This window comes from Phoenix dactylifera, chromosome 11, assembly GCF_051530095.1.
Source record: "Phoenix dactylifera cultivar Ajwa chromosome 11, Ajwa_hap1_PhDact_Kaust_v1.1, whole genome shotgun sequence".
Classification (NCBI taxonomy): Eukaryota; Viridiplantae; Streptophyta; class Magnoliopsida; order Arecales; family Arecaceae; genus Phoenix; species Phoenix dactylifera.
In genome coordinates this window covers 199926-210455 of record NC_143200.1, presented here as the reverse complement: position 1 = coordinate 210455, position 10530 = coordinate 199926, and the positions used below count along the sequence as shown (strand labels likewise).

General features: G+C 42.2%; 1 protein-coding gene across 25 annotated transcripts; it reads left to right on the top strand.

Annotated features, from left to right (window-relative positions):
• Positions 1–51: 51 nt before the first annotated feature.
• LOC103710074 (transcription factor PHYTOCHROME INTERACTING FACTOR-LIKE 13-like) lies at positions 52–8918 on the top strand. 25 transcript variants are annotated; one of them, XM_088706226.2, is made up of 10 exons: positions 52–918; positions 1498–1829; positions 2268–2372; positions 2494–2559; positions 2681–2746; positions 6764–7078; positions 7237–7306; positions 7385–7553; positions 7863–7928; positions 8012–8918. In XM_088706226.2, the coding sequence occupies exons 2-10, from the start codon at positions 1590–1592 to the stop codon at positions 8022–8024; spliced, it is 1110 nt and encodes a 369-aa protein (XP_088562352.2). In that variant the 5' UTR covers positions 52–918; positions 1498–1589; the 3' UTR covers positions 8025–8918. The 25 variants fall into 25 exon arrangements, 18 of the variants coding, with proteins under 18 accessions (XP_088562352.2, XP_089782146.1, XP_089782148.1 ...); XR_016397745.1 differs by lacking the exon at positions 1498–1829 and having other exon boundaries at positions 7669–7928; XR_016397744.1 differs by lacking the exon at positions 1498–1829 and having other exon boundaries at positions 7642–7928.
• Positions 8919–10530: the final 1612 nt, after the last annotated feature.

The window sequence follows — 10530 nt, the reverse complement described above, 5'->3', positions numbered from 1 at the left end:
CGATCAAGTTCTTGGACCCAAGCCTGATCTGAAAGAGTTTGAAGCTGATTGTATTAGGTTATTCGCGGTTTTCCTCCTCTCTCTCTCTCTCTCTCTCTCTCTCTCTGTTTTTTTTTCTCCTTGCATGCACCCCAATCAATTCGAGGGCGACGGAGTGATGAATGATGAGCAGTATCAGGTTCTAATTTCAGAACCTTCGGCCCAAGGCCAAGGCAGCGGGTCTGTCCCGGGGCAGGCTGTCCCAACCCATTCCGCTTACGGACACGGCATCGGCACGTGTATGGTTGGGTTTTTTTGCTCTTTTTCTTCTAAGGTGTATGGTTGGTTTTGCCGGTGTAAATAATATATATATTTGGGATGTCGAGGCATCCGAACAGCGCTTGCTCTCTGTCTTGCTTGCCGTGTCCGAGCCGGCCTGCCTCGTCGCCGAATCTCTCTCTTTTTTCTCTCTTGTATTGTACATCATTGCCCGTCCGTCCTGGTAGAACTTCTGTCTCTGTCTCTGTCTCTGCCTCAATTTGGCGGACCCTAAACCCCAGCCTCATCTGCCTCGCGAAAGCGGCGCGACTCTCGGTCCGTGCCGTTACCTGGACAAAGCCTCGGATACGGAGATCTGGCAAGCGAATGGGGCCGTGCCACGTGGGTGCCGTGTTGGGTCCGGGAGGCCTGTGCGCGCGAGGAGGAGCGCAGCGAGGACGGACCTCTCAAATCGCTGAGCAGCGCTTTCGGGATCTCTCTCTCTACCCTCCCTCTTCCTTTTCCTTCTCCTCCTCGATTCGTTCGTGGATTTTCGTCCCTTTTCTTTTACCGCGTGCGACGTTTGATGGCTTTGCTCTTCTCCTGACGGACGGACGGACGGACGGACGGATGGACGGACGCACGAGAGGGAAAAAACACGCACGCAGATTGCTGGAAAATGTAAGCAATCCTGCAGTTTTTGAAGGCACAGGCTGGTTGTTGAATGCTTTCGTCAATTCAATGCGCGTTGAAAATCCTCTCCAAACTGCTTGCGCTTCCAAAGCATGAATCTTTGCGTTGTAGTTAAACTTATTTTTATAAAATAAATTAGCGGGTCAGCAATATTGGGAAAACACTCTTAGCTAGTACTAACAAAATGCTGGGCCACTGCCGCCTTCATTTGCTTAGGGCTCGTATAGCGGAATTTATAAACATGAAAACAATCTTCTTAAATAGTTTCCTTACTTGAGTATTAAATTTTTGCCTTTCAAATGTTGTGCTTCGCATAGCATCATGCTTGTCTTGGTGATGATCCCTGATTTTCTTAATATATCATCATTTATAAAATATTAAGTTTCACCTTTTCCGTGGCTCTGAAGGCGACGGCCAGCAATGAGTAAATGCCTAAAACCCACTCCCGCTCCCACCGTCACTCCACCCCCATTAATTCCTCTCGCATATAAAAACAGAAACCGGGGTGTTACAACCTGCAGAGATGGGGGCATGATTTCTTCTGTACTTTGCTCCTTTTTTTTTTAGGCCCTTTCCTTGCAGAAGGAAGGAAGGAAGGAAGGAAGGAGGGAAAGAAAGGGGAAAAAAAAATCCCAAAACCATCCCACACGCAATCCCATATGAACAGACTCCCCCCGTCCCAAATGCATCTGCTGGCCCCGAACCCTGCAGCAGACTCGCGTATGTATGTACACTGCAGGCATGCAGCAGCCTCCCCGTCTTTTCTCTTTCTATATGCATTAAAGGCCATTATTTGCTTAAGCTCGAGCTTTGTCCAAAGAAAAGAGAAGGGTGGATGTACTAGAAAATTAGGTGGTTTTAAAAGGCTCGGCAGACTAGACTTGCAGTGGGCTATAGAGGTAGTTCTCTCTCTCCCTCTGTCCCTTCTCCTCTTCCTGTCCTCCATTGGTTCGGATGTGGGATGGGCGACCCCAGCAGCAGCAGCAGCCGAGGCAGCAGCGGCGCCACTTGGTCATTTTCTGGCCCCCCCCCTCCCTCCTCCGCTTCATCCTCTTCCGGCCAGCACCATCAGGGCCTCATCTCCTTGATGGGTCACGTCCCTCCTCCGGCGGCGGTGCGGATGCCCTTTCCGTCTTGCCGTCCCTCCTCCGGCGCCGGCGGCGAAAGCGGCGGACGCTCCCTCCCCCAGGGCCAGGATCTTGAAGCTCACGATTGCGAGAGCGAGGTGGTTGTGCTGCAGCGTCCCCGAGCTGCTCGCATCTGCTTCTTCCTTTCCATTGTTCTTGTTAGATGGCTCGATGGGTTCGTTTCATTAATTAGTTATGGCTCCCTTGTAGGAGGGCGTGGAGGTGGTGGCCGAGGAGCCCGCGAAGCCGGTTCCGCCTCGAGGTTCCGGCTCCAAGAGAAGCAGGGCTGCCGAGGTTCACAATTTGTCCGAGAAGGTGCTCTCTGGATTGCTGCATTTCGTGCTTTATAACTAATCCGGATGCTCTTTCTCCGGTCATGATTTCTTTTACTTCTGAAAATCTGTGATCTTTGGCCGCTTCAATTGTTTGAATGCAGAGGAGGAGAAGCAGAATCAATGAGAAGATGAAAGCGCTGCAGAATCTGATTCCCAATTCTAACAAGGCATGATTGTCAAAAGCCTTTTTGCCTCCATTATTCACTTTTGTGAAAAAATTAAGAAAAAGATTTCCTCTCATTTCATTTAATGCAGTCTTCATTTGAATAAAATTATGTTTCGAAGCAGACCGACAAGGCTTCCATGCTGGATGAGGCCATCGAGTATCTCAAACAGCTACAGCTCCAAGTACAGGTCAGTCAGAACTATTAAAATCCTCATTCTTCCCCATGAAAAAAATCTGTTCTTTATCCTATGTTTCAGTTGTTTTCTTTGGTTAAAATTTGAGCTGGGATTTTGGAGGCACATTAACATGTGCAATTGATTCATAATAAGTTGCGCACGAGCTGTCCCTAGGTGCTTCAAAAGCTGGAACTAATCCTCCTATTTTACTGGGCTTCATTAAGAATGATGAAAGCGCAGTTAGGTCACCGTCTTGCCTCTATTTTTTATGCAAAATGCTGCCGAGATTGTCTCTTTCTCCTTTTTGACGTATAATGGGGCAAGCAAGGAGCTTGCTTCCCCCAGTTTGTTAATAATGATCAAAATAGTTACAGTGGGTGAAAGAAGAGGACGACGAAAAGAATACACAGAAAAGAAAAAGAACTCAGCTGAACAGAATTGTGCGTTCAGCCTGCTCCAAATATGAATGTGATTGTCCTCATCTTTCTCCAGCTGGTGGACCATAAGCTTTTTGTGAAGGGGCATCAAATAAACAAATCATGGATGGGCTCCATCCCGACTCCGCATCATATACAACCCGAACTCACATTCCAGCCTTTTTTATCTAAGACTTCTGCATGCAGCTTGTTTTTTAGGGATAACTGAAGAAAGACTTTCACCTTCTTAGGTATAGCCAGCTGCATTCCAAATGATTTTGTAATAGGGACATCTTTGGCCACCAAAATTAATGAAGTTATGGGAAGAGTTGCCAGAGAGCGGACCATTCTAGGTGAGTATCCATACCGGCACAACAGCAATCCGGGAGGGTCACGATGGTGCGAGGATGCCAAGAAGAAGTTCAAATGGGGCACGTCTCCTGGTTAGTCAAAGGGCCTCTCAATCAAATGCTCCAAGAGAGAGATCTACAACTCCATTGGGAAGATAAGGAGGGGTTCGGCTTTAGGGCTCTAGCATAAAGGTCCTCAAATAGATAGCAGGGTGGCATCGAACCAATCCATATGTCCTCCTAAAAGCAAATATTCTTCCTATTTCCAATATTAAAGGGGACACAATTCCAAAATGCCTTTGTTTACAAACAAATATCCTTCCAAACAGGGGATAGACCTTTGGGGCTTTTCCTTATTCTCATTCCACATTTTCTTCTAGAATAATTGGCACAGTTAATCCGTTTCCGCCAAGGGTTATCTGATCTAGTCGAATGCTTCCAAGCCTATTTAGCAGAAAAGGGCCTAATTCATCTGATCAATGTTCTTAATACCCAGACCACCCTGCACCTTCGACCTGCAAATAGCATCCCAGTTCGCCAAACAATGAAACTCACTGGCACTTTCCTTTCCTTTCCATAAAAATGTATCTCATTTTCTAAGCTCTGGTCGATACCCATCTTGATAGTTTGAACACAGACATGAAGTAAGACGGCAAGGTTGTCAGCATTGAGTTGATCAAGGTCAATCTACCTCCTTAAGAAAGAAGCCTACCTTTCCAAGATGCTAGCCTCGAATTAACCTTCTCAATTAGAGGCAACCAACACTGTTTCGGGAGTCTTTTGTGATAAAGAGGAAGGCCCAGATAGCTAAAAGGAAGAGTGCCTTGCTTGTAATTCATCTAGGAAGCAAACATAGAAGATTCTTTGTCTTTCATATTCAAGCATAAGATAAAGATTTTGAAACAATTAAATTTTAAATGTGAGGCTCCTTCGAAACCTAGCAGTATCGCTTTGGTGGCCACAATGCTTTCTTTCTTCCCTGGCACAAAAATTTAAGGAGTCATCAGCAAATTGCAAGCTCATAATGCCTCTAAATTCCTGGCCACAAAGCTATCGGCATTGTGATCTTTCAAAAACAAAATTTATATGCTCGAGTAACTTCAGCAATATTTCTATATTGCATTCTGAAACAAAATCCAAACAAAGAATTTCCAACCTTGAAACTATAGAAATTGCTTTTCCCAACCCCACAACTATGGAACTTGCTTTTCCCAACTCCAACCAATAGAATTTTAGCTGGAGCTTTCAGTAGTGTTATATGACCAGATATAAAGCTGGCATAAGGTGTGTCTTAGGTCTAATGCTTGCCAGACAGCCTTCAACAAACCAGAATTAAGGAAGGAATAATCATGCTGGTCAAGCTTGCTTGTGACAGGCATAGCTATTCCAAGCAGAAGCTGCCATAAGCTATTCTAGACATGAAGTCATCATTTTTACCTACTTTTTTTTAATGGACAAAAAAACCTCATCCAACTTTTGTTTTTAAATAACAATCCAATTAGCATAACTCTTCCTATGCCCATTTTTCTTATTCCCAAACCAAATGCAGCTTAGGAGATGCAATGATTTATATTAGGATTTCATAATCTATACAAATTAATAGTTACACATGCTTGGAATAGGCTAACAGCATGAGTCCCCACCAATGATCTTAAATGATATAAAGATCAAAATAATATTAATAATATAGCAATGATTTTAACATTGCTTAATAAAGGAATAAGGAGGGATGTTGGTACTCGAACAATTTAAATGCATACGACAGATGAAGGGTTTGTACACAAGAAACAAATATGTAAGATCATGGTCTTTTCAGGCTACAACTATAATTTCTTACATAGAAGAAAGCACTATATACCATTAACCCAATGCAGTTGGAATGATACATTGAATTTTATTTGTGCAGAGAATCTTACTGATACATCTGTTAGGACTGTGAAATTGCAGTGACTCTTAATTGTGGAATTTTTTAAAATCCACATTTTGGTCTTTGCTGTGGTTTGTGGGTTGCGTATCCCAGGTTTACATGATTTGTTTTGTTGATTCGCTGTTTTGTTGATGCACCGCAGGAGAAGTTGAGTTATCTTTGGTTGTTATGTGATGGAGAAATAACATCTTTAAGGCTTCAAATTTTCATATGTAAACATCTCATTGTTGACCTACAAACGTCAAATGCTGGTCCTAATGCCAAGCCTTCTCAACGATGCCTACCCATGATGTTCTCAATCTCTCTGGTTTCTCTTTTTTCCTTTTCCTTCTTTTGGAAGGGCTTGAGTGGACTTAATTGGTTTTGAATTTCAGTCAATTTATACCAAGTCATATATCATTAGATGTTTACTAAATGAGATCATGCCTTGCTCTTTTTAATTATTGGCTCTTGCAATTTTTGTAAGTTACTAAAATTTCAAAATTTTTTAAAATGCTAAATGAGAAGTGTAAGTCTAGAACGTCATTTGAAACTTTTTTCAGTAAAGCAGCATCATTTAATTGATAAAAAACAATTTATGGACTACCAAACATTGTGCAAAAGATAGGAAAAACAACTCAAAAAGTTATTTCAAAAACGAGTAGTCATGAAGATATTGGAAGCAAATATTTTGAAAATGAGTAGTCATGAAGATACTGGAAGCAAACAATTCAGCACAGGAGGGGATTGAAGCTTCCTAACTCAGTGTAGTTTCTTCATTTCTCAAAGAAATTGGAATGATAGAAGTAGAAGTTAAATGCCCCTTCATATGGCAATTAGTACAAGAGAAATAATGGGATGCAACAATGAGACTGGACGCTATTCCATTTTCTTTCCAATAAATTTTATGGAATCTACATGATTTTTGTAATGCAAGAATAACATGTGCTATAAATAAATTTTGTTGGAACTGAAATCAAATTGTATAAATTGCAATTTGTAAAGGACCAGTTTTTAATTCTGTATTCATGCTTTACCTGATTTTCCTTGAGAGATTTGATCTGCAGGCACAGTAAACTTGGTTGCAATGCTCTTTCTCTTGTTGATAAAGAAGTAAAAGAAGTTATCGAGAGGTTTTGTTTTTGTCATAATTACATAGCATACACAATGAAATATTTCCAGACCCTACGTGCTGGTACTCAACAATATAGCAATGCTTAGATGCAGATGAAATGTCTGTTTAGGCAGTGCTCTAATTATCCATTCATGAAAACATTTATGTCATTCTTATATTTCTGTCATGCTTGTGAGTAAATCTCATTCCGTCTTTGATTCCATTTAGACGTTTGAATCTTAGCAGATGTTGTCAATGAGGAATGGTTTAAATCACCCCATGTATCTATTTGGAGCATTACAACCTTTGCCGGCTTCCCAGATGTGCATGGGATTCGGTGCAGATAATGGCACAGCAATGAGCATGGGATTAGGCATGCTGCCCCTGAACCAAGATTCAGCTGCTCGGAACTCATTTGATCCATCAAATCGGTCCACACCTTCCCATCGATCTATAGTCATACCCAGTGTAAAAAATGTCAGTAATCCAGAAAATTCCTGCAAGATGGAGCCATCACAGTCTCACCAGGCCCCTTTTCAGTTACCTGCATCTGCAGAGGTATGTCTTTGCCGATTTTGTAATTAATGTAGCTTTCCGGATTGACCAAATATGGATTGTTGAACCTAGAGTTCATGAAAGAATACAGAGAAAAACACTTGCAACATTCATTGGTGCAAAATTTTGACGTTGACCAAATGTTTCTTCTATCGTTGAAGGAGATATTCACAGAAGACATGGTGGCAAGGCCGCAATTAGCTGCAGGTCAGACTACTAGGAATCTGCCGGGTAAATCAGCAGTTTTAAACAGCCATTAGATGCCAACTCTTATTATTTTTGTTTCTGACCTTATGTTGCCTCTGAAAGAGAACGAGATGAAGTGCATAGCTGTCGCAGCTTCACAACATTTTGGTGGGCAACCATCATCACTAGTGGATGATGACAATTTGGAAGAATGTGCCATAGGTAGAGAAAGGCCAGAAGATATGCTATCCAAGGACCCAGAAAACCTGATTCTTGTTCAGCATTTGCATGGGTAAGCTTCAAGATGTATGTTTACTCAGCCTGCTGGTTTTACTTAATTGTCTTTGCTGGTTATTTTTTCATGCAACCATCTTGACCAGCTTACAGGCTGGAATAAGTTTTTCCAGTGCTGATGCAAAGGACGAACCACTGCATTTTTGAAGCCCGCCGCAATGGCCTTAGAATGCTTTGCTGACTGCAAACTTCATCATGCAACAAAATATACTCATCTGTCCCTCGAATTGCCAATGTATATTATGTATGTTTTAAGTAACGCGGACATGGATGGGTTTGTATTTTGAAATCACATTTCCTATAGCAGCATGCGGCATGAAGTCTACTCCGTCGGTGAAGCAATCTATGTCTACTGTAAAACAGAAAATTTAAGGTAATCCTCGTGAAGACTGGATCCATTTTGGATTGACAATTCTCTTGAAACGCATCATGAGTATGTTGGCAATATTGTACCAGATATATCATTTGAAGAAACCAGGTTTTTTCGGCAATACGTTATCATCTCTCTTCCCCGGATAGTGTATGGTGGCCTCTCTCCCCCTCCTGTTTTTTTGTTTCAAGTCTCTTGTTGAAGACGTAAAGAAGCTTTCCCATGAATGTGGCATAGAAATAGAGGAAGGTAGACATTTTTTCAGATTATTACATGCTTGATGACGATGCAAGCAAGGATTGCTGCCTGAACATAATTACTGTTGCACACATCGTCGCCAGCACAGGGATTGGATGGTTCTATCTCCTTCCAATCAGGAAATGACAAGGTTAATGGATGGTGATGTCGGTGGGAAAGATAGGAAAGAAGATGGCTGAAGTTGGTTGAACTTAATTGGCCCGAACCCAACAACTTGGGTGAAAACAGAGATGCACCATAAAGAATTCAACAGTCATCAGCAAAATTATGAAAGGAAGATCTCCATCTGGTTATTATTTAGGGATAAGCCTCTTATGGTGGGCATGGATGGGGTGGTAGCGAAGATTGAGGAGTCGGTTTCTGGTGGGATATGGTTTGGTTTTACGGGGTCCCTCTGATGCTTCCATTTGATTTCCTCGTTTTTGGTTGCCAAACCAAGTCTCATTCTCTCTGTGTTGGTGGTTGTAATTGGAAGGTCTGGTCTTGCTTTGTACCAAGAAATGAAGCTCAATGGATTCCTTCATCCTTTTCCACCAGAAACAATATTAATTTATTGGTGGATGGCCCATCTATGTAAGCCTAATTTTGCAAGGCTGCCTGTAAATGCTATTGCTTTGCAGACGCTGAAAGAAGAGCAAATGGGAGTCATACATGATGAATTGGATGCTAGGATGTACATAAGCTTAGCAAAAAATGATGAGAAATGAAACAAAAGGTCGCAGAATTTTTATTGGATACAATTCCATATGGAGAGTCCACACAACTGTAGGCAATTAATCTTGAAGGATGGAAATGTAAATGCCACCTCATACGATGAATCGGGCATTCCTTTTGAGAGTGCTCTGCCATGAAGGTTCGTAAACGCTCTCCATTATTTTGGCGTACGTATAGCCATTTCAGTTATTGCTTTATGTGGAATGCTCCAAAGGAAATGAAAGTGAACTCACAGCAACAAACCATACAAAGTGGGTGGACATGTATGTAATCTCAGCTCCACAAAGCGAGGCTACGGACTGCGGATTCTTTCCAAATGTTAAAATTGATGTCTAAGGAGAGTAGATTAGGAGCTTGAATTTAGTAGTAATATGAAGGAACAACAAAAACCTATACCTCTACGCTAATAAGAACAACAAAAACCTATTTGCTAGTAGAAAATACTGAGATTCTTGCAGGAAAGAAAAACTAACCAGATTACTACTTTTGTGAGATATATGTCCACTTTTTATTAATTTTGAAAAGAAGGCACAAGATTGACAGACAAGTATCTATACTGAAACTCATTATAATCATTTTTGAATTTTCCCCAAGATAACCATGGACCATGTTAAGAACTCCTTGCTTTTCAAGATGATATGCTGTGTATCTTAGAAAAAGGAAGACGTCATATCATTAATAGATACCTCCATTAGATTGCCGATTTTACTAAACGGAAAAACAGAGGAAGAAACACTCTGCAAATTCAAGCTACAACAACATCACGAACCACGATCTTACATTAGGAATGTTTCGATAGTCGTGGGATATTAGTATACTTGGAGAGGGATGCTATCTTATTTATGAGTTTCAATTGTCGATAATATTTTGGAATTTCAAGATGATTACTTCCCCACTAGTGCATATATTGATATCTTTGTCAATTGAAGGGGAGCATCCATTCTGTGCATATTTGTAAGGAAATAGTTGAGGCAGTTGTTGTGCCAGCAAACGCTGAAAATAAAATTACAATATGCTGTAGTTTTATAGAATACCATATTTGGACGCATACATCAAAAAACATGTCAAAACTGCGATGGCACGACAAAATATTGGTGTGTTTCTTTCTTCGAATCTTTTGAATTAAACCAGTTTATGTGGAATATATTGATATTTCATAATCACTAATTCTCCTTCCATGTTTGAAGACGACCGCGGGGGTTGAGAAATCACAGTGTCCATAGTCGGGGTCGGGGTCACGCGACGCACGCATGCTCCCCTTCCCGAGCCCTACAAAGTTAGGAGTCCAATCCAAGAACCAGGAAGAGAGAGGGAATGGAGCCCCGGTTGGTAGCGGCTCTCGTCTCCTCCCTCGTCACCCAAGCCCTCCTCCTCCTCCTCCTCCTCTCGCTTCCCTTCTCCTCCTCCATCCCTCCTCCTCCTCCTTCTTCTTCTTCTCCTCTTCTTCCCAATCTCCTCCTTCCTTTCTCCTCCTCTCCTCCTCCTCCTCCTCCTCCTCCTCTCCTCGCCTTCCTCTTCCCCCACCTCGCCGCCTCCTCCTCTTTCTTCCTCCGGGGGGACAAGAAGCGAAAGCGTGAGCGGGAGCAAGCGGATATCGAAGGAGAGGACAAGCGAGGAGGCGAAGAAGAAGAAG